At 39.6% G+C, this 24,623-nt stretch overlaps 1 protein-coding gene across 3 annotated transcripts in view; it reads right to left on the bottom strand.

Annotated features, from left to right (window-relative positions):
- Positions 1 to 1,545: 1,545 nt before the first annotated feature.
- CCDC91 (coiled-coil domain containing 91) overlaps positions 1,546 to 24,623 on the bottom strand; it is a 337,470-nt gene continuing 314,392 nt past the window's right edge. For all 3 annotated transcript variants that reach the window (XM_029911685.1, XM_024198662.2, XM_024198666.2), the window contains one exon: positions 1,546 to 2,314. In XM_029911685.1, the coding sequence (XP_029767545.1) occupies positions 2,162 to 2,314 (153 nt within the window). In that variant the 3' untranslated portion in view covers positions 1,546 to 2,161. The remainder of the gene's footprint in view (positions 2,315 to 24,623) is intronic.

The raw sequence follows: 24,623 nt of genomic DNA, 5'->3' as shown, positions 1-24,623 counted from the left end.
TTTGTTAGTCTCTAAGGTGCCACAAGTACTCCTGTTATTTTTGCTAAGAAGACTGTTGACTTGGCACAGGTGGTAAAAAGTGCTCCAACCACTGATGCTACTGAATCCTTCTGATGACTCAGAAAAAAACCCTGTATTGTGACCTGAGTAACAAAAGTGGGCAGACAGTCAAAACTGAATGAGCCAGTTTCATCTACACCATTCCTTTTGACTATTTCCACTAGCTAACCAGCATTATTTTGACCCACTAGAATCTGTAACTCAGCACCAGTGATGGAGAATCCATCATGATCCTTGGTAAGTAGTTCCAACAGTTAATTACTCTCACTGTTCAAAATGTACACCCTATTTCCAGTTTGAATTTGTCTAGCTTCAACTTCTAGTCATTGGATCGAGTTACACCTTTCTCTGCTAGACAGAAAACCCCATTATTAAATATTTGTTCCCCATAAGGTACTTATAAACTGTAATCAAGTCACCCCTTAACTTTCTTTTTGTTAAGCTAAATAGATATTGTGATAGACTCATGGAGTTCAAAGGAATGTTTTCTAAAATCCTTTAATCATTCTTGTGGCTCTTCTATGAATCCTCTCCAATTTATCAACATCTTTCTTAAATCACGGGCACCAGGACTGGACACAATATTCCAGCAGCAGTTGCACCAGTGCCAAGTACAGAGATAAAATAAAGTTTAGCTAGATTTATTTAAAAACAAAAATAATAGGTAAAAAACACCCCCAAAACTAAGCAAAATGAAAAAAGAAATAATTTGGGGCCAAACAAAATATTTTGTTTAATCTGAAACTTGTTTTTTCCCCTTTTTATTTGTTTCAAACAAACAAATTTTTTCCACTTCAGGTGAACTTGGAATGAAATTATTTTTGGATTTTTCGGTTCACACTCAGCTCTACTTATAGTAAAGTCAAATTAATTAATTTCAATGGCAAAATATGTCTACTTACAATTAAAATTGCACTGAATAAATGTCCAAGATTTCCCACCGAGGCACTAACTTGTTATGTGAGATATCACTCATCATTTATTTACATTCATAATTATGAGCAACATTCTCATTTTTTGTTAATTGATTCTGAAATCTTACAAACTAAGGCCCCAATTCTACAATCAATAGTGCACAGGCACAGCAGTCCACCTTCATGCTCTCCACTGCAGGGTCAGAGCCTAAAAGGCCTGATCCAAAGCAAACTGAAGTCTATGGGCAAATTTTCATTGACTTCAAATAGGCTTTGAATCAGGCGCTTTAAGGGCACCATCTTGCATTCCCTACTCAGGTAGGGCTTCCACTGTGGTCAGTGGGAATTCTACCAGAGTAAGAAGTGCAGCACTTCACCCTAAATATTTAAATGTATCCTTTCCTATAATTGAAGTCAATTACCGAAGATCCACTTTAATGAGAAAAAGTGATTTTTGGAATCACAGTATCTTTCAAGAACAGAAATGAGAAATATTCACCACAGATGAGTTTTTACAATACAAGTGACTTCTAGACTTTTTTGTCTCAGTGTAAAAAGATGTGGTGTTTGGTTTTTTTTTTTTTTTTTTTAAGAAAAAACATTCTTCTTCCAATGCTGGAGAATGATCTTCAGAAACAATTTTTTAAAAAATGTTGAGCAGCATTCTTATGACTCAGTATTGACAGTAGTGATAAATAAGACACATGTGATGATAAGATTCTACGGCCCCCAGGGCAGCAATGCATTGATCATGTACCAGGGGGATATGGATAGACTTTCATATGCGGTTAAATGCCTTGCTGAATCAGGGGCCAAATCACAGCCTTTTTCTGTGTCAAAAATACTAATAAATTATATGGACACATGCTGACATCTCTTGTAAACAGCCATAACAAGGCAATGTTATTATCACCACTGCATTTGCCTACGATATCACTAATAGGCCACTGAAGGCTTTAAAGATGACAACATGTGCACAGTTTAATATTGAGAATTTCTTCCAATTATTTTCTTATTTCTAATATTGCAAACCAGTAATAATAATTTTAAAAAATCAAATGAAGTCACCTGCAGATAGTTTCTACTAAACATTGTTTTAGATCAGTCTTGACAAATGATAGAGTCCCATATTTTAAAAAGAAGAGAGATTTTGTAATTTGCAGCATACAGATTTGTAGCATCACGAATCACATGTTTTCATTGCCATTTAGATTTTCAGTTTCTCTCTCTTGCTCTGAAGTGATTGGTTCTTCTTTTAATAAAGTGCTTAATTGCTTCTGTGCACATGAGAGGAATAGTTCCAAACTACACAGGCTACGTTGGCGGACAACTTGATCGAGCTGTTGGAAAAACAAGAAAAAATTAATTAGCAAAAAAACTAGAAATAAATACCAAATTGTAAATAAAACCATTTTGAAATTAAATGCATTGAGTACATGCAGGATTTTAATGATACAATGAAATTTAATCACGTCCATATATCTGATTTTCCTCTAACTAAAATGAATAAATGGCTACCCATAGTTATTCAACAGCTGTCGGTGTTTGTTAGATAATATTAAAATGTCCAGATTATTAAATACTTTGGGGAATCTTACACAAACATAGTACTGTAAATGCTAGATGGTTAGTGTCTTGGTCTGGGCACTTTTAAGTTGTTAGCCTATCCATAGGGTAAACACAACAATATTACTGGGTTTAGTCCCTTGTAATAGAACATCCCGTCTTTGACAGACCTCCAACACATCACTTTTTTCCTTTTCCCATGCACTGTTAGCAGTTCTTAAAAAGATAATAAGCAATGATGCATTCTCTGAAGTGACTAGTCAGTATTTCCTCCAAAAGAACAATCAAATTCCAGCCAAATTACATGACAGTAAAGACTTTTTTTACAGTACAGTAGTCAGATAATTTTAAATATTAAATACTGCTTAAACAATCTGTAAAAGTGTTACGAAAGTTTATTGCACCCTGAATGAATTCTGAAAGAAACAGGGGTTACAAAACTACAACCAAATAGTTCTGATATTCCAGCTGCTGCTACCCCCGGGGCTCCGACAGCGGGGCTCGGGCGGCGATTTAAAGGGCCCGGGCTCTTCGCAGCAGCCGGAGCCCGGGGCTCTTTAAATCACCGCTGGAGCCCTGCCGCTGCTACCCCGGGGCTGCAGCAGCGGGGCTCGGCCGGCAATTTATAGGGCCCGGGTCTCCGGCTGCTGCGGGGAGGGCCGGACCCTTTAAATCACCACTAGAGCCCTGCCGCTGCTAACCCCGGGGCTGCGGCGGCGGGGCTCGGCTGGCGATTTAAAGGGCCCAGGCTCCCTGCAGCGGCCGGAGCCCGGAGCTCTTTAAATCACCGCTGGAGCCCTGCTGCCACTATCCCGATATAACGGGGTTTCACCTATAGTTAAAGGAGAAGAAAAGGGTGGGAGGAGCAGGAACTAACAGAAAGATGTGAAATAAAGCATCACCATTTATATCACTGTATAATTTTCCTCTTAATATACCGTTTTAGCCATTCTACTTACCGAATCCACTAAAATTATTATTTGGGTTGTTTGTGTAAAATAATTTCTTTATAGTTATTGCGAAGAGGTGAAGGACATTCCAGACAATATCCAAACTGCTGATCTGGGTTTGATGGTTAAAACCACTTGACCCAGCAACAACTACACAGTTTCTTAAAGATGAAAGGCTTGTTCTAATGATCCCAGAGTCTTTGAAAATTCCCACTGGTTTTGATATAAAAGACACCACTTCTACAACAAATTGAACACTACATCTAAATGCAACTGAAACCACCTGCAAACACTTCACTTTGAATTTGATGATGTATTTTTGTTGGTCAACACAGAAAAAGAGGTACTAAACATTTTTTATTCACTCACTGTCTCTATTCTGCATATTGCTGGATTCCCCTCCATCCAGGCTGTGGGGAACTCAATAATTCATTCCACTGAGGGCAGGGCCCGCTGTGATAAAAAGGGTGGGGCAAAGTGACAGGATTTGCCCCACAGTGTTGCATTTGCCAGGACATAAATGAATGACACAGTAACATGGTTTATTTTTGGAACTTCTGAATGTTATATTATTAGTGAACAAAATAAATAGCAGAAGCCCTATCATTTATATCTTAATTTTTTTTAATATGAAGCAACTAATATAATAGCAGAGCAATGCTTTCAATGCAACCTTCTTTTGGGCAGCCCTATTTCAATTGAATTTATGTATAATAAACTCCTGGGGCTAGAGTGAGAAGTAGTGGTATAAGTCTAATGAGACATGTAAAGTTATGCCACTCAAGAGAAGTAGGTAATGAAATTCAGAAGAAATCTAATTTTGTACCACATCTGGCAAACTGTGGTGCACCAGTGAGTAAGCAAGGTTTTGAACTGTAATCAGCTTTCTAACAGTCATGCAGATTGCTCATACAGCTGTAATACTAGCAAAATACCAATATGAGGCCATGTGGCCCTGGCAGGCCTTAAGTGGTTAGCATCTGCAAATGGCCACGGTTTATGAAAATATATTATATGCACCACACATCTAGCATTCATGGATTTAATTATAGCTTTCAACAAAAACCTCAGATCCTGTGGTATGTTTAAGACTATGTATTTAGACAGTTTGCTACCCATAAGTTGCCATAATGCTATCACAAATGTTTGCATGAGTGCTATATTCTAATAGATAACAGCTTTTCTATTTTAATACATAGTGCTATGCCAGCCCAATGGTACCGCCTAACTTGTCTTTGAAAAATGCCTTTATGATTTAGTTACAATTTTGACTGAATAAACTATGATAAATATACAGGTTGTCATGAATCTCTTCACTGATATTCCTTCTACTCTCTTGCAATGCAAACGAGACTCTTGCTGAAATACTGTTTCACACAGTGTGACTTTCAGCAGCTCTCTACGTCTCTTATAGCCCACCGAAACTACATCCCTTTTTCCTAGAATTTACGCCCTCCTCAGTCTCTCCACCAGTATTGTACAACAGCTTCTACGTAATTCCTCTCATTTGGCTGCATCATGCACGTCTCTAGCTACAAAGGAACTTTTTGCCATTCTCACTAGTAGTGCAGATGCCATTGCGCCACACACTGCCAGATCTGAATTTAGCTCATATTTTATATAGTTTGATAACACCTGTTACAGACAAGCCATCGGAGGTGTGCATGTGGGTGGGTGGGTGGGCCGAGCCCAGAGCAACATAATCCCCAAAGCAGCAGTGGTTAGTGGGGGCAGGGTAGACCAGGGAGCAATATGAAGGCAAGAGCTCTCACAGCTCATTCCTCTGTGGATCTGGAGGTGTCCTTTTGGTAGTCTCTATAGTTGGAACGTCTTGCCCCACCCCCCTTCTGAAGTCTCCCCCAAGCCTTCAAGAAGATGATTTGTAGAGCTCTCTTCATGGGGAAACTTGCAGTAGTTTTCTGTGCCTCTTATCTTCTCCCTTGGTTTCTCCATAGGAAGGGGAGATATAGCTCAGCTTACGTAGGATCATCTAGTATGGATAGCAAAGAACATTTGGGACCCATTTCTCTAAAAATATCACTAGGTCCTCATATTCTGCTCCCTCTGGTAGACATATCAATTAGATAAGCTTAGCATGAAACTCATTTTTAACAGTTTTTCCTTTACTCCACTTATGGCCTATCCTTTAATAAAGTATTCAGCTAAACTCCCTCCCCATCTTTTCTTTCAGCCTGATTGTGCAGATTCTGTTTCATGTAAACCAAAGCAGCCCTCCAGATGTGTGATCTGTGACACAATGGTGTTACCTTTCTTATCCAAGGCAGCAATCTCAAACTGTGTATTTGAAAATGTATTTATTTCACAAAGTATTAATGTAAATACTTCCTGCATGGAGTGGTTTGGGTGTATCTGAACAAACTCAGAATTCTTTGGCTTTTGAGATAGAGGCTTTGATTTTAAGAGTCTCGGGTGAATTAGCCATATGTTTGGAGATTTTTTTTGTTGGGTTCAATTGGTTAGTTATTCACCATTTTTCATAAGGAAAGTTTATTGCTTGTTAAAAGTTTTAAAGTTTATGTAAACTGAGTAAAATAAGAGATCAGAACCTCAGTTGTCTCCTGTCTGCTCATTTTATGTGTTAGCTTTGCCTTCCCATTAAACATTATATTTTTAAACTCTTTCATGCGACAGTAAATGACAAAGCACTGTGTATAAACACTTAGCTTCCTCTTATAACATGAGAAGCATAATGAAATGACGCTGACTTTGAAAATGGTATATATTTCAAGTACATTCAAGAGGAGAATATTTCCTTTAATGTAGAACTAGGCCAGGAAGAAAAAAAAACAAGCAGCTTTGTTACGCAATATATTGCTTAATGAAATGTTATCCACAGTCAAACAAATTTTAATAAATAGTGCTTTCAACATCACTGCGCCTCTGCTAACGAAATATATATGAAATGTGAAAATATGTAAGTAGATCATTTTGAATGTTGTTTTTCTAAATAGTTTTTCCTCTATATTTTTAGATTATGTTCACTTCATGGAATGATCTCATTATTTAAATAAAAATAAATGGACATCTGGCAAATTCACAGACTGAATGTGACTCATATGCAAATATGATCAGTATGAATAACACCTATTTGGGCTTGAGCATTCACCCACCCAAGAAAGCCCCAGAGTTCTAATTCTGCAGAAACTGAAAAACACATGAGCTTGATCTGGAACTACAACAGCTTGGAGAGATTTTTCAACCCATTGCCACCATGGTTAATACTGAGGAACATTTTATCTTCTGCTTACAACTGAAAACTATCAGGCACAAAGTTTCCTGGTTCTGTACAGTGCTGCCTTCTTTTAACATAGAGCTATTAGGTACTGTTTTCACAAAATCTCTCTCGCACTGCTTGCATTATTGTTTTGTCTGAGCACTTTTTTTTTTTGACAGTCACCAGCACCATTTTAATTGTATAAAGTTCTTTTTTCTTGAACTTCTGTGACTATGAGACAATCACTTAAGAGCTAAATTCTTCTCTCTGATGTGCAAACGTGGCACTCTTTGAGAATTTGGCTGTAATTTTTAATAGCCATAGCAACATTGTTTCCTGACTCATCAGGTGCCATTTGCCATTGGAGTTTCCACAACAAACCACAGCCCTTCAGTTTCCAAAAATTAGCTGATTCTAATAGCACATTCCAAAAACATTCAGCTGCTGTTTTTTCCTTCTGTTTTAACCTTCACCCCAACTTTGAGGCCCCAATATGATTCCACAGCCTGCTGGCCAAAGATGACTGGATGGAACTCCCTGTGGAGACATCTACATCACTCTTTGACCACACACAAGGGTTTGCTTTTGAGCAATGCGAGGCATGCCCAGAGGATGAGCATGATGCCTCGGCAGAAATCCTGACTTTGGAACCAAGCAATTGAATGGGAAATCAAACCTGGGGCCCACAGATGGCAGCATATAATACTGCCACTAAGTGATTGTTCTGGCTCCAGCTGCTCTATTTTATTTGGTGTTGATCCATCTTACTATTTTGCATCACTTAAAATACATAGCTTAAACCAAACTCTAAAATTATTCTTAGCACAAAATTCTTCTTAGTGTATCTGCTTGTCATTCATTTCAAATTTACCATAAAACTGTGTGACAATCCACATGGCTGATGTCCCAGGATGAAAATACTTTCTACTGCTTTACATAAAAATCACAGAACATGCATACTTTCAATGCTACGATCCTCCTCACCCTTTAATACAGTTCCTGACAGGAAATATTCTCCATTGCTTTCTCTATTGAAGGCCTCCCTACCTGATTAAGAATTTCAGATTACTAAAAAACAGGAATAAGCAACTATTACAGCACATACATGTTGTGTGTTTGTAGTAGGTTATATAAATCAAATGCAAAATAAAATGTTAAGCCTGAACCAAAGATTACAGGTGAAATTCTGGTCCCATTGAAGTCAATGGGGACAGGATTTCACCCTCAATGGTCAATAAATGCAAAGTTAAGGTAGCATGTGTCTCCTTAACTCTATCTTTTGCATACAATCACTGTGATAGTCTTCAAACATAGCCTAAGAGATCTAACAAATGTAGAAAAGGAAGATATATATATACACACACAGAGAGAGAGAGAGAGAGAACATGAAAAGATGGGGGTTGCCATACCAACTCTAACGAGACAAATCAATTAAGGTGGGCTATTATCAGCAGGAGGAAAAAAAACTTTTGTAGTAGTATTCAGGATGGTCCATTTCAAACAGTTGACAAGAAGCTGTGAGTAACAGTAGGGGGAAAATTAGCATGGGGAAATAGTTTTTAGTTTGTGTAATGTCCCATCCACTCCCAGTCTTTATTCAGGCCTAATTTGATAGTATACAGTTTGCAAATCCAATTTGATGGTATCCAGTTTCTCATTGGAGTCTATTTTTGAAGTTTTTTGTTGAAGAATTGCCACTTTTAGGTCTGTAATTGAGTGTCCAGGGAGGCTGAAGTGTTCTCCGACTGGTTTTTGAATGTTATAATTCTTGACGTCTGATTTGTGTCCATTTATTCTTTTGCATAGAGACAGTCCAGTTTGGCCAATGTACATGGCAGAGGGGCATTGCTGGCACATGATGGCATATATCAAATTGGTACATGTGCAGGTGAATGAGCCCCTGATGGTGTGGCTGATGTGATTAGGTCCTATGACGGTGTCCCTTGAATAGATATGTGGACAGAGTTGCAATGGTGTTTGTTGCAAAGATAGGTTCCTGGCTTAGTGTTTTTGTTGTGTGGTGTGGTTGCTGGTGAATATTTGCTTCAGGTTGGGGGGCTGTCTGTAAGCAAGGACTGGCCTGTCTCCCAAGGTTTGTGAGAGTGAGGGATCGTCCTTCAGGATAGGTTGTAGATTCTTGATGATGCGCTGGAGAGGTTTTAGTTGGGGGCTGTAGGTGATGGCTAGTAGCGTTCTGTTACTTTCTTTGTTGGGCCTGTCTTGTAGTAGGTAACTTCTCGGTACCCTTCTGGCTCTGTCAATCTGTTTCTTCACTTCACCATGTGGGTATTGCAGTTTTAAGGACGCTTGATAGAGATTCTCTAGGTGTTTGTCTCTGTCTGAGGGATCACAGCAAAGGTTGAATCTTAGAACTTGGCTGTAGACAATGAATCCTGTGATGTGGTCTGGATGAAAGCTGGAGGCATGTAGGTAAGTATAGCGGTCAGTAGGTTTCCGGCATAGGGTGGTGTTTATGTGACCATCGCTTATTAGCATTGTAGTGTCTAGGAAGTGGACCTCTTGTGTGGACTGGTTGATGGTAGGGTGGAAATCGTTGAAATCTTGGTTGAATTCCTCAAGGGCCTGCTTCCCATGGGTCCAGATGATGAAGATGTCATCAATGTAGCGCAAGCAGAGTAGGGGCGTAAGGGGATGAGAGCTGAGGAAGCGCTGTTCTAAGTCAGCCATAAAAATGTTGGCATAGTGTGGGGCCATGCGGGTACCCATAGCAATCCCGCTGACTTGAAGGTATAAAATTGTCCACAAATCTGAAATAGTTGTGGGTGAGGACAAACATAGGCACTGAAATCTTTTGACTTCAGTGGGTTTTGGATTGCACACAGAATGGTGTTATTAAACTGTTATAATCTTTGTTTATTGAATTTTATCTATTTTATTGTAATATGGACAAGCCTTCTTTATTGTAAGTAATGCCATATTTTGATTGTACAGTTTTGTATGAATTCATCCATCATAGCAGTAATATTTGGCTTTTATCTAAAATATATTTTTCAACCTCTCTGCTACCTACACATTGCTGTTAATTTTTTAAAAGTTGCAATTTTTTAATCAATTTTCCTTATTTGCTTTGTAGTTTCCATTATTTGAATAGCAATAAAATCCAGGCAGTGCATTTCTGAGACATGATGATTCTTCTTGGGTGGTTGAAGTCTTTGCCCTTCAGCCTTGTGCCTCACAATTCACAAAGTGTGCAGTAATCCCTTGGAAATGCACTGTCTGCTGCATCTTACTGCTTAAGAGACTTTGCAGGTACTGTACTGTGAATTGGCTATAGATGCCAAACTGTTCAGCAGAACACTATACTGTAATTGTGGATTTATAAGCACCTTTTCATATTTTGAGTTGGAGGTATAATTCCTTAACTACAAAATCAATTATAGTTGAGGAGCTTGGTACAATTTTTATAATTGTACAGTTTTTCATCACTATCCCACACTAGTGAATAAGTCTGTCATGGTGCTGAAAAGCCCTGTAGTTGGAAAAGTTCAACCATATAATTATATTCTCTACCAAAATTGTGGGCTCAGAAAGCTTTCCCACTGCATTAACATATGAACTGCTCCCCACTGATTCAACAGAAGGGCTTTTAAATAAAACCCAACAACCTAGCACATTAAATAGAGCATATGAAAAATTACTACCTTGAGGAACCTGCAAATCTATGAGTTGGATGAGAAAACAATGGACTACTTCCTCCCTTTTCTATAATGTGCAAAAACGAAAATAGATCCAGATGGCACATGTGTGTAGCAGAGTTTACTTTGCAGTTAATCCCAGAACAGGACATTTTTGTCTGTCCACCTGTGAATTTCCACTATTGATAACACTTTCTAAGTATATAAAAACAAGGTTCTTCATGGCTGTAATTCATACTGTATCTGCTACACATTAGAAAACCATCAGTGTTCAGGACTGAACCGCTTGGAAAAAAAATTATGTTTAACAAATTATATTGCCATATGAAAATGTTTCTTTCTCCTTAAATAAATAATGCTGCAACTTCTAAACCTTAAGGATTTTATGCTCTGCACTTGATCAGGGAGGCCATTAAAAATAATACCATATGTTGGAGACATCTTTAAAATAGATTTGCCTAGACTGTGAAGGTGGTGGGAAAACACCCTGTGTCAACCCTCTCAGAAACGTTTCTGTCTCCCAGCTGAACACAGGAATGTAAGAAAACACTAATTTTCCTTCCTCATATAAAGAGGAAAATTTGCTTTCAATTAAGGAAGCTATATTGGGTGCACAAATGAACTAAAAATGGTAACAACCCTGCCCAGAAGATTGCAAAAAGAGAAGAATGGGATTTACAAAAATAAACAAAAATATCCAAGTAATCTAGTCGGGGAAACATATTAGCTAGCCGTGGGGCAACCTTTTTATTTTCCATGCATAATACTTTAACTGACACAACTATCTTTTATTTTCTAGACACTAGTTCAGGAACATGGGCATTCTACAAATGAGGCAGGATTTCTGACTTAGCAACTTGGGTTTTGTAGGGTGCAATTTGGAAGAGTTACCATAGTTTATTTTAATAAACTGATCTGGTTATAAAGAGAAACATAAAAATAATAAACAGAACATTAATATTTAGGCATCTCTGACATTCTATTTATAAGAGTGACAAGGCAGGTGAGGTAATATCTTTTACTGAACCAACTTCTGTTAGTGGAAGTTACAAGCTTTTGAACTACAGAGAGCTCTTCTTCAGGTGTGGGGATGGAAGCAGTGTCTGAGCTAAATGAATTGGGACAGACTGTGAAGCATAAGAGCTAAGGGATGTTGTAGGAGTCCACTTGAAATGAAATGGACTATAAGAGTTAGATTGTTATGCAAAAGGGGTTTAAAGTGGGCCATTGAGGGTTAGCAGGCAGGTGTGTGTTACAAAATGTTGTAATGAGCCAAGAAACCAGTGTTCCTGATGAATCAATGATTTTTAGCATTTATCAGCATTATGAATTTACGCTCCTAAGCTTGCCTTTTGAAGGTGCTGTGCAGGTTTCCTTTGAGGACTAATACTGAAAGATCAGATATGAAATGAACACTTTGTGAAAAAAATGTTAGCCCACGGGTGAAAAGCATTTCCTTACAAATTAAGGCCTTGACCCTGCAAACATTTACACATGCATGCAAATTCACTCATAATCAAAAGGGACTATTCACCTGATTAAAGTTACTAACGTGTGTACAGTGAACACTTAAAAAGTTCACAGATTTTTGACAGTCCCTATACCTTAAAACAGGAAATACCACTAGAACCAGTAATACCTATACTATAAAACTGCAGTGTGTGCCCCACTGTTGGTTTTTACAGGATCATGGTCTAATGTCCAACACGTAGAGTTGCTAGGTATCCAGTTTTCGACTGGAACGCCCAGTTGAAAAGGGACCCTGGTGGCTCCGTTAAAAGTCCGGCTGGCAGTGCAGCAGAGTTAAGGCAGGCTCCCTGCCTGCCCTGGTTCTGCACGGCTCCCGGAAGCGGCCGGCATGTCCGGCTCCTAGGTGCAGGAACAGCCATGGGGACTCTGCGTGCTGCCCCCGCCCCGAACGCCGGTTCTGCAGCTCCCATTGGCCAGGAACTGCAGCCAATGGGAGCTGCTGGGATGGTGCCTGGGGGCGCAGGCAGCACACAGAGCCCCCTGGCCCCTTGCCTAGTGGGTGTAGGGACATGCCAGCCGCTTCCGGGAATCACACGGACCCAGGTCGGGCAGGGATCCTGCCTTAGCCCCACTGCACTGCTGACCAGGAGCTGCCTGAGGTAAGCGCCGCCCAGACGGAGCCTGCATCCCAACCCACTGCCCCAGCCATCCCACACTGTAACTCCTTCCCAGACCCCGCACCCTCTTGCACCACCTGAGCCCCATCCCGCACCAAAACTCCCTCCTGGAGCCTGCATCCCACAGCCCCTCCTGAACCCCAACCCCCCCCCCACCGCAGAGCCCCCTCCTGCACCCCAAACCCCTCATCCCCAGCCCCACCCCAGAGCCCGCACCCCCAGCTGGAGCCCTCACCCCCCTTCTGTACCCCAGCCCCTTACCCAGCCTGGTGAAAGTGAGTGTGGGTGGAGGAGAGCAAGCAACGGAGGGAGAGGGGATTGTGTGAGTGGGGGCGGGGCCTCGGAGAAGGGGTGGGGCACGAGCAGGGCCTCGGAAGGGGATGTGGCAAAGGTGTTCGGTTTTGTGCAATTAGAAGGTTGGCAACCTTACCACACATGAAAATGTTGACCAAAAGTAGCATGATCTTACATCAATTTTCTTTAATGTCAAGTCTACACAGTCCCTGAATTTTAAATCAGACATTAAAGCTCTGATTCCATGAGGTAAATTAACATAGAAGAAAGAAACGATCATGCATTTTAAGAGTTTTTGTTGCTACAAATCAGAAGCAACACATTGGTTTTTTAATAGGTCAATGTACTTTCCTTTCCAGTTGTTATTCAAATTCTTATCTATCCTTTCTTTTATCAATGTTGCAAATCCAGCCAATTTTCTCTACAATATATGACAGTACCGAAGTGTTTTTTCAGCCTCCCATGATATATAAACAAAATTATTTAGCTTGACTGTGACTTTTCTGAGAAAATATTATTCTCTAGGGCCCTGATCCTACACCACTGAAGTCAATGGGAGCTTTGACATTGACTTCAAGGGGACAGGATCAGGCCTTTCATAATCCTTGAAAATGTGATCCAACAAGCATTGGCAAAGATAGAGTTCCTGTGCATAGGAAGTTATACATACTGTAACTTTTACATATACATAGGGAAATTCTATTTTATGTCTATACAAGACATTTGTGTAACTTCTAAAAAGCAGGGTTCATACAACGATCTACAGTATTCTCAAGCTTTCAGAGAGATAGACCATCCTTGGATATTCAGGTGTTTTGGGGGATGGCACAAGAAAGACAGGGACGTTATTATTGTAATTTATACTGAAAATAGCAAAACCAAGTGGTAGAAACATACCACTCACCCTGCCTCCTCAATTATTTGAGTCATAAAACATAAGGTAAAGATGGAAAGCAACAAATAGAGAACACTCACTCTATAATATTATCTTTAGATATTGCTGCAGTGGAACACATTTTCTGTAAGGTAAATGGAGCAAAAAGGAAACATATGAACAATATGATGGCCTGATGACACACATCCTAGAATACTCAAGGAGCTGACTGAGGCGATATCTGATCCATTAACAATTATCTTCAAAAAGTCACGGGAGATGGGAGATTCTAGAGGGCTGGAAAAGGGTAAATATAGTGCCCATCTATAAAAAGGGGAATGAGGACAATCCAGGGAATTACAGACTAGTCCACTATGACCCCCAGATCCCTTTCCGCAGTACTCCTTCCTAGGCAGTCATTTTCCATTTTGTATGTGTGCAATTGACTGTTCCTTCCTAAGTGGCGTACTTTGCATTTGTCCTTATTGAATTTCATCCTATTTACTTCAGACCATTTTTCCAGTTTGTCCAGATCATTTTGAATTTTAATCCTATCCTCCAAAGCACTTGCAACCCCTCCCAGCTTGGTATCGTCCGCAAACTTTATAAGTGTATTCTCCATGCCATTATCTAAATCACTGATGAAAATATTGAACAGAACCGGAAGGAGTACTGTGGAAAGAGATCTGGGGGTCATAGTGGATCACAAGCTAAATATGAGTCAACAGTGTAACACTGTTGCAAAAAAAGCAAATATTGTTCTGGGATGTATTAGCAGGAGTATTGTAAGCAAGACACGAGAAGTAATTTTTCTGCTCTACTCCGCGCTGATTAGGCCTCAACTGGAGTATTGTGTCCAGTTCTGGGTGCCACATTTCAGGAAAGATGTGGACAAACTGGAGAAAGTCCAGAGAAGAATAACAAAAATGATTAAAGGTCTAGAAAACATGACCTATGAGAGAAGAATTGAAGAAGTTGGTTTGTTTAGTCTGGAGAAGAGAAGGCTGAGTGGGGACATTTTAACAGGTTTTCAAGTACATAAATGGTTGCTAAAAGGAGGAGGGAGAAAAATTGTTCTCATCAAACCCTGAGGATAGGGCAAGAAGCAAAGGGGCTTAAATTGCAGCAAAGGAAATTTAGGTTGGACATTAGGAAAAACTTCCTAACTCTCACAGTGCTTAAAAAATGGAATAAATTTCCTAGGGAGGTTGTGGAATCTCTATCATTGGAGGTTTTAAAGAGCAGGTTAGATAAACACCTGTCAGGGATGGTCCAGATAATACTTCATTCTGTTTTGAGTGCAGGGGATTGGTCGAGGTCCCTTCCAGTCCTATGATTCTAATGTCCACCATATTCTTATGATATAATAAAAGCACAGAGCAGGCATGAACACTCAATTATTTTATTACTTCTGAACAGTTTGTAGTAGATCCTGTGAGTGTATCCTGGCCCCATTTAAGTCAATGGCAAAGCTCTGATCAACTTAAATGGATTCAGGACTTCATCCTTTGTGTATAGTTGTACCCTCCGATATTGTATATTCTGGAAAATTAGCTACTCTGCTGTGTATACACAATAGCGAACTTTCCAAGATATACAGCAGCTAGTTCTCAGCAATGGAGGGCAGCATTGAGGTATGTATGTCCTGATGGGCACCTTTACTGTAATGAATATGCATGTAGACACATGTGGGGGTGACAATGTATTAATGAAGAGAGTTGTAACCATATTCAACATTTCATACTCTACTGCACACCATTTACATGTATGCATGCAAAGCACAATCCAGCCATATATCTACTAAGAGTTGGAAAACCAGAAGTATTTCTGGTCAGGCTACCGTAACTGCAATATTATGACAATTGTGAATTTACATCATGATGTTTCAGTGTCAGCATTTAAGAGCGCAACCCACACTCTATAGCTGAAATCCTGGGGCCATTGAAGTAAATAGGAATTTTGCCATTGGCTTCAATGATGCCACGATTTTACCCCATATGGCCATCCCTAGAGCAAGGGTGGCAGGGAAGGGAACACTGCGCAGAGAACTGGCTGGCCCTTCCCTTCTCTCTGTTATATAGGGAGTATGATCCTAAAGTGTAGCAACTGACCTGTCAACCATGTTCATAGGATGAGTTTTTAGAGCATGGGATTTTCTGAGTTGGCACATGAGATGATATTTAAAAAATATATTGACACAAAAGCTGCTGAACTAGAACAGGTAAAAGTTCCGGTTTCTTCATAGGTACTCCAAACAGGGCTGGAACTGGCAGCGTTGGATTTCTACCAGGACCAATCATCCTAGCCTTAAAACACCCTCCTCTGCACCCTCAGTGTCATTTCAATATTTCCTGCTTCCTTCCCACTTCAAGAAGAAGAAGAAGAAAAACACAAATACTAGTAATAGACTATTAAGAATAACACTACCTAGATTATACAAGTTCCAGTAAAAATGACTTCTCACACTTTAGTCCTAGTAAAACTAATTCATATTTTTTTTCTTTTGGACACATGTAAATAAAGTTGCAATGGTTATTTACAACCACAATAAAATACATTTCAAAATGAACAGAAATGTATAAAAAACCCATCGTTGCCAGTTCAGAATTGCATTGTGTGTTATATATTGCATATTGCGACAGGCACAAATTAAGGGGATTAACATCTCCTGTCTAGGCACAAATTAAGGGGATTAACATCTCCTGTCTATCTATTTATCTTAGGCACTTATATAGCCAGGGCTGGCTCCAGGGCTTTTGCCGCCCTAAGCGGCGAAGGAAAAAAAAAAAAAGCTGCGATCGCGATCGGCAGCAGCTCCACTGCGCCGCTTTCTTCTTCAGCGGCAATTCGGTGGCAGGTCCTTCCCTCTGAGAGGGACATGGACCCTCCGCTGAATTGCCACCGAAGAGCCCGACGTGCCGCCCCTTCCCCTTGGCCGCCCCAAGCACCTGCTTGCTCAGCTGGTGCCTGGAGTTGGCCCTGTATATAGCCCCAATCACTATAGTATCTGAGCTCCTCACACTGCCTAATGTATTTATCCTCACAGCACCCCTGTGAGATAGGGCAGTGCCATTAACTCCATTGTACAGATAAGGAACTGAGGCTTAGGAAGGCTAAGTGACTTACCCAAGGTCACAGAGGACGTCTCTGGAGCATCCGTCCTACAAAATAGTGAGGGCCCTGAACTATTGAGGCATTTAATGGGACTTGAGTGTTCTCAGCACCTTGCAGGATTGGGTGCTAAATCAGCTGCAAAACCTCCTGAAGGCTTTTATTGCTCTGTTGATCAGTGTCAATTTACAATCCAAATATAGTCAGGCCAGGATAATGCATTCAGGGTACTGCATCTGCATTTTCCTTTAGTATATTTAAACAAATAAATTACATTAGCAAATGAAATGGAGAAATCGAGTAATCTGACTGGCTGACAGTGAGTCATGCTCACACAGATGTGTTACAATAATTCTACTGGCATAATGACATCATCTTATTTAAATAATAGGAATCACTATTCCTGACTGAAAAGCAAACAGCAAAGAAAGATTTATAATGATTTATTTTATTATTGTGTAAATGAGAGTTATCAGGAAATACGCTAAGCTAAAAGGTACAAATTACTTTATAGTTATATTATTTGCTTCCAATGGAGCTATATATTAAGTAAAGGAACCATGAAATATCATCCAGGATTTGGCAATCACAACATAAATCATATAACCATTGTACAATACTACTACTCCTTTGCATTAATCACCTGGTCTCAAACTGGTTTACAAGTATTATCTAAAAATTACATTAACCCTCCGATGTACATAAGGTATTTATTGTGCTCGCAGTTCACCTGTCTTGGAGATAAAATGTGGCAGGTGTTAACCGTTTCACAGCAAAACAGCATAATCAGTTTCAGTTAGGAAGTGAAGTGAGGAAAAATGTTATATTGAACTAAAACTGTAAGGATGATTTTAGGTGGCATAATTTGGGGATTGGTCCTGCTTTGAGCAGGGGATTGGACTAGATGACCTCCTGAGGTCCCTTCCAACCCTGGTATTCTATGATTCTATGAAGCTTATATGAAACATGATACAAGTATATCAGCAGTTCTCAAACTGTGCTCCATGTAAGTGAAATGGCACTAGGTCTCCTCCATATTTCTAGTTGCTTAATTTAATTTTTGGGGGAGGGATAGCTCAGTGGTTTGAGCATTGGCCTGCTAAACCCAGGGTTGTGAGTTCAATCCTTGAGGGGACCATTTAGGGATCTGGGGCAAAATCATCTGTCAGGAACGGTATTTGGTCCTGCTGTGAAGGCAGTGGACTGGACTCAATGACCTTTCAAGGTCCCTTCCAGTTCTACATTTCTATGATTCTATGAATTTAGTTACCTAAGTCAGCATACAGCCATAACATTGGTGTTAACACCCTGCTTTCACAAAAAGTGTCATGGCATCTTCACTTGACCACATTATCATAGAAAAACAGGGGTGGAAGGCCCCTTGAGAGGTCATCTAGGCCAGACCTCTGGGCTGAGGCATATCTAGAGCATCCTTGACAGTGATTGTCTAACCTGTACTTAAAATCCTCCCATGATGGCCAGTCCATGACCTCCTTTGGAAGCCTAGTCCAGTGTCCTTATACTCAAAGTTTTTCCTAGTATCTAACCAAAATCTCCCTTGCTGCAGGTTAACCCTGTTACTTCTGGTCTTACCTTCAGTGGACATGGAGAACAACTGATAACTGTCCTCTTTAGAACCACACTTATATTTGTAAACTTATCGGGTGCCCCTTCAGTTTTCTCAATACTAAATATGCCCAGTTTTTTCAGCCCTTCCTCACAGGGCCGGTTTTCCTAAAGCTTTTATCATATGTATGGCTCTCCTCTGGACTCTCTCCAATTTGTCCACATCTTTCTAAAAGTATGGTGCCGAGAACTGGACACAGTATTCCAGTTGAGGCCTCACCAGTGCCAAGTAGATGTTATGTTGTACCAAAAAACAAACAGCAAAGTGACCCCTAGCACCATATTGGGGCATTGTTTCAGTACTGATCTAACTTAGAGGGAAGAATTCCTAAATCAACAGCATCACTTTGACAGTTAGGTGTTTCCTATGGACTTTGGAATGACCATGCTTAGCTTGAAAGATCTGAAAGGATCATAGAACAAGATAGTATATTTGAAGGCACAGGATTGCACGAGACCACAGAAAATGCCTAAACCATCTCTTTACATATTAGATCCCTTCAAAGAATAAGAGTGGGTTGGGTTCACATTGGGTTCCAGGCTTGGCCAAGAAAACAAAATCTCATTGCTGCAGTGAATCTATGGTCAGCCAGCCTTTGCAAAGGGGGAATTGCATGTGTATTAAAACAAGATGTCCGAGCCCTAAAATTTGGATAACAGCAAAATAAATTCTATTATTCATCTATGAGACATTTGTATTTTTGAGATCACTTTGAGCTTTGAATTCCTCTCTCAGCACTGGTGAGACTGTAGCCACAAGTAAAAGCAGCACCATTTGTATTGTAATATTTACTTTTTATTGAAAAAGCAAGATTGGGAGTATTTCATGCCAAAGTGAAACAAAGTTCAGTACAGCTGTAGGGGAAGCACTCTATAAAGCTGCAGCTGCAACAATGTCATCAAAGAAAAGAACTCCTAGTTTTAAAACATAAACAGATAGAGTGCCTGTGGCTCTCAGCAGGTCATCATTCATGACACCACAGGAGAGGTTTCTAGAGCAGGAGGAAAGATCCATAAGCAAAAAATAATAATCTACAGGCTTTAGACTCTAAGGACTCTAATCAAATTGCTTCTGAGGATGCCAGCCAGCAAAGACTCCTGAACTACGCAACTATAGCATATTCTCAGAGAAAGCTTTCCCTTGGTATTACTAGACTGATCAAACCTGCACCTTTCCAAGAATCAGCTTGGACTCAAAGCAACACCACCAGGTGACATTCATCCTCAAATGGAAGACAGTTCTTTACCTGGATGAAGTATTATGTTTGAAGTAGTTTTCCATAGAAAAAAAAAATCCAGCTAAGGAAAAAAATACCCTTGGAATTTAGAGTGCTCTGTCAGGTACTTTAGGTCAGAAATTAAATGGTGTAAAAAAAAAGATTTAATGAATCATAATATCAAGACACTCAAGCATTAAGCTAAGTGCTTAATTGGAAAGAAACCAACTAGTTTTTGAAGAGTCAAGTACAAAAAGTAAATAAGCAGCATAAATAGTGAAAAGGATATAAGATTTTAAAAAATGTGCAGTTTAATCATCTATTTAATACTATTATTGATGCAGGTAAAGACATTTGCTTTTTAAAAAGGTATATACATTTTTAAATACAACAGCTCTCTTTAGTTTTAAAGCGAGCTTGATAAAGCCTCTGTTCCTGCTCCCATGGACTTCACGTGAGCACCATCCTATTGCAGGAAATAAGAGGAGGAAAAATAAATTAGAACATATCTAGCTGAGGTACACTTTCCATTTCCATTTTTAAATAACAGGGCAACAGAAGAGTAAAAAGAATAAAAATAATTGGAAGATATCGTCCATGAACCAAAAAGATTTGATTAGAAATTTATTTCAAAATTTGCAAGTAAAAAGAGTTATAAAATGCTTCTTTGCTTTCACTTGTTCAAAGTTGATCAGCTAGGACATAGCTCTCAAATAAAGCTTTGTCAAACATGGAAAAGTAGGTGAAAGGTAAGCTATTTTTCTAACTGTCAAAGTTGAGAAAACAACAAGAAATTTAAATAGTTGACAATACTGAGGTGAAAGTTATGTGGCCCTGTAAAGGGGCGTTGTATACACAAAAATAAGGCTCATGAGTCTGAGTGTACAAGAACACCGAACAACAGATTTTGGCCTAAATTCTCTCCTCGAGTGTGAAGCCTGTGCACAGGGCTATGTGCTAGGTAGTTGTGCAGCAGATGAGAGAAGATGAAAAAAAACCAAACCCTTCTTTAGCCTCCAGGCTGCCAATTTGGGTTGGACATATTCCTGGAGGTTTCATCACATGACATAATCCTTATTTAAAAATTAATCTGATTCCTGGAGACTCCAGGACAATCCTGGAGGGTTGGCAACTCTATGTAGCTACGGTGACCTTTACACCTCCTTCTCTGCAGGTGCAGGATCTCTATAGTAGTAGATCTTCTGATCCCACTCCTAGCCCATCCATACTCAGTCCTGTACCCTGGTTTATAGGAAACTCCACAAAGCAGGGCTCTGTGCTGTGCAGCTGGGTGAACCTCTGCCTGGCTCAGTACATCTGACTCCCACACCAAGTGGTGGAAATGTAGCATTTCCACTTATAAGGGGCTCCTCTGCACCTGTAGAGGAAGTGACTGGATTTGCCTCTTTGGGTCCAATCTTGCAAGCACTTACTACTAAATGTACTCGCATTGAAGTCCTACATCTGATCACAGAAAATGCCTATTTATTTCTATTCAATGGAACGACATACAGCAGTATGAGTTACTTCTGGACTCAATTCAATTTATAAAACTAATTTTTATAGTGTACCTAGCAAGCAAACAATAACTTAAAACAGAAAAAAAAATCTATAGCTGGTAAGTTGAGTATAGCTTTAGATACAAGTGAACATAACTGTACTTTGGACATGAGTGATAAATTAAGAGCACAAGAACGGTTATACTGGGTCAGACCAGTGGTCCATCTAGCCCCCAGTATCCCGTCTTCTGACAGTGACCAAATGCCAGATGCTCCAGAGGGAATGAACAGAACAGGGCAATTATTGAGTGATCCATCTCCTGTAACTGATAACTTATAACTAAATATCAATAATAAAACAAAATCAAGGAACTCAAAAAGGTAGAAAGAGGATTACACTTTACCTTTACATGAAATATAACCAATAAATAAGTAATCTTTAGTATAAGGTGTAAAGATGTCATACAATTTATGTTCTGTACAGAAGTCCCTTTATTAGCTGACTACTCTAATAGGAATGGAATAGCCTTATGATTCATAAATCACAAGGGACCACTAGTGAGCAGAGGAAAAAAAAAACAACACAGTAAAACTTTTTTTTTCATTTTTAAATATATGAAAATGAACCCAATTCCAACCTTTTTGGGTGCTTGTATGATGATTAAGGAAAGAGAGGATTTTATTCATAGACTCAACGGTCCAACCTTCAAAAAGTTAAATACCCTCTCATAATCCCTTCTCTAGGCCATCCAACCCCATCCTCTCCAAGTAAAGGATAGAGATATTTTATTGCATAAATAAGACAAATGTTGTGAAAGTATTTATTTTAACTATTTTGGTAACTAGAAACTTTTTTTTTTTTTGGAAATACGTAAATGAAATTGGCTTTTGAAAGAGTAACTCCCATAGCTTTCAGTGAAATTCAGATGAATATGCTTTTTATAATATCTTTGTAAGGCTCATGTTTTCTGCTGTAGAAAAAAATCACACAATTTTGGAGTCATACAGCAAACAAGTTAGTATAAAGAGACCATCTGTTACAAAGATACACATAATGGACAGATCCCCAGATATGCCAGAGTAGTGCTTGATGTGTGTGTGTGGGTTGGGGGGATACATAGGTAGCTTTATGTTGGTCTCCAGTTATGCCTGACACATACCCTCCCTGCCTCCAATCACTCATTATGTCCAGGGGCTGGGGCGGAGTGGGTAAAATCAGATGCCGGATTCTCCATTTGCTAAGGAAATCCTCAGATGCAGCTTTAGCTCAACTTTTAAATCCCCTCAGTGCCACTGGATGGTGCAAACAGAACTTAAAAAGAGGATCTGCCCTATGACTGAGAAAAGAGAAAACTATAGACGGTTTACGCAAAAGTAATTAATCCAAGTTGATCATGTTGGACTGATTAAACTTTGAAATGATTTATACAGTAATGTGGATTACATCACATTAAATAAAACATTTTACAATTACTGTCATACCTGCCAATATATCTAATTTTATGTACTCAAAATAAAATCTGAGTGAAGGAATGTCAATGGTTTACTTTGAATTATATGAATTGCTGGAATACATTACTGATCAGGATATGCAAGAGAACAAAAAACACAGAAATAGATTTAAAGTGGAAGCCTTCAACTTTACTAATATTTACTTTAATAGCAAAGGGGAGCATCTAATTCTCACCACCCTACCCCCCAATAGCAGGCATTTAACTTGAGCCCAGTGAAGTGCTAACTGGCCTCATGCTATATAACCAATAGTTATAGGTGGATTCAGCCCACCTCTTAATGCTCTTGTCCTCATTGTGCAAGGGGGAAGGAGGGTACTCATGAGGGGTTCCTCAGTTTGCAAAGACTTAGTTTCCATCAACCCTGATATCTCTTACTCATGTATGCCTCTGAGAGCTGCATTGCACAACAGCCACAAGTTGTGAGAAAATTACGAATTCCTCTTACTAAATTTACACCTTTAAATGGTTGCCTACATCTTTATTAACCTAAAAATGGGCTTCCAGGATGATGTGAGGGGAAACCTCCCCCCTGCCAGACACCATGTCAATCCTGCCTTGAGGGAAAAATTCCTTCGTGATCTCCCAAAAAACCAAACTGGTCAGACCCACAGCGTATGAGAAACATAGTTCAAAGTATATCGCAGTCACAGGGCAGGCAGAGTGGGGAAACAACAGCAGGAAAATGGCTGCTATTTGCCCATAATGGCTTTACATACAGAAGTGGAGAAGGGCAGAAGAGCCCATTAGGTCTCTTCTCCCCACATGGCCTGGTAAATGGACAATGGGGTGGTGGTGAGGTAACCTCTTCCATTCCCTTATCTCTCCCCTTTCAACCCAGGCACAGTCTCCATGTGCATTCTGGTTGAAGGGGAAGGAAGGTAGCCAGAAGAAACAAGGCTCCAGAGCTGCTCGGCTCACCCCTTCTTTCCCCGATGCAAGGGGCTGCCTACCCCATACTAGTCTGATAAACAATCCCCCCCGCACTGAAATATGGGTGAAGGGCAGTGGAGGAACATAACCTGAAAACTCTTATTCATATGAACAGTTTACACCAGTACATGTTACATGATTTCGGGTTGGCAGTCCTAAATCCACAGTTTGTGGATCTATCACAGTAATTTTCTTGATGCATTTAAAGGTTATAAATACAACACAGCTACATCACAATGAACATAGCTTTGACACACCATAATATCCAACAGTCATCTTACTACTGAAGGTTGCAATTTAGTCTGCCATTCCCCCCCCCCACCATTTTGATTGATTCTGCAGTCTTTTCCTTAGCAAAAACTCACTTTCAATCAGAGTTTAGCCCAATAATGAGTACAAAATCAGACTAATTCTTTGTAGATTAATACAGTGGAGAGACACACAAAAGAATAATGGAACAGCTTTTACTTGTTTTAAGGACAGAATTTCATATTCTTGTAACTTTATTATAGGGCAGTTGTAATATATATATATATATATACACACACACACACACATATACATACACACAACACACACACACAGAGACAAAAACACACATACACTTAGGTTTTCTCATATAGTTTCAACTAAATTACTCAAGTCACCATGATTTTCACCACATTATGTAGTAAAAAATTAAAATAATTGTGTATTTAGTCATTCCTGTCATGTTTTATAATAAACAAAAACAAAGTGTACAGAATTAATGTATTTTTCCTGCCCATAGGCATAGTTTGACTTCTATATTGGGGGAGGGGGCGCAGCTCCAGTCAGGCCAATGGGGCCGCACATTGGGGGGGGGGGGGGGGCAAATTCCGTGCCTGCCAGAGGCTTGCAATTTGGCCATGTTCCTGCCCGCTTGCTTTTTGATTTAAAAATATAAAATAAAATAAAAAATAAAAAAAAGATCCAGTAGTACAGCTTGGAGATTTATGATATGGTATGAAACTGTGGCAGATAATGAAATGAAAGAGAAGCCCACAAACAG

The sequence above is a fragment of the Terrapene carolina genome, unplaced genomic scaffold, assembly GCF_002925995.2.
Source record: "Terrapene carolina triunguis isolate 2854851 unplaced genomic scaffold, T_m_triunguis-2.0 Scaffold112, whole genome shotgun sequence".
Lineage (NCBI taxonomy): Eukaryota > Metazoa > Chordata > Testudines > Emydidae > Terrapene > Terrapene triunguis.
This window is presented reverse-complemented; position numbering and strand designations above follow the sequence as displayed.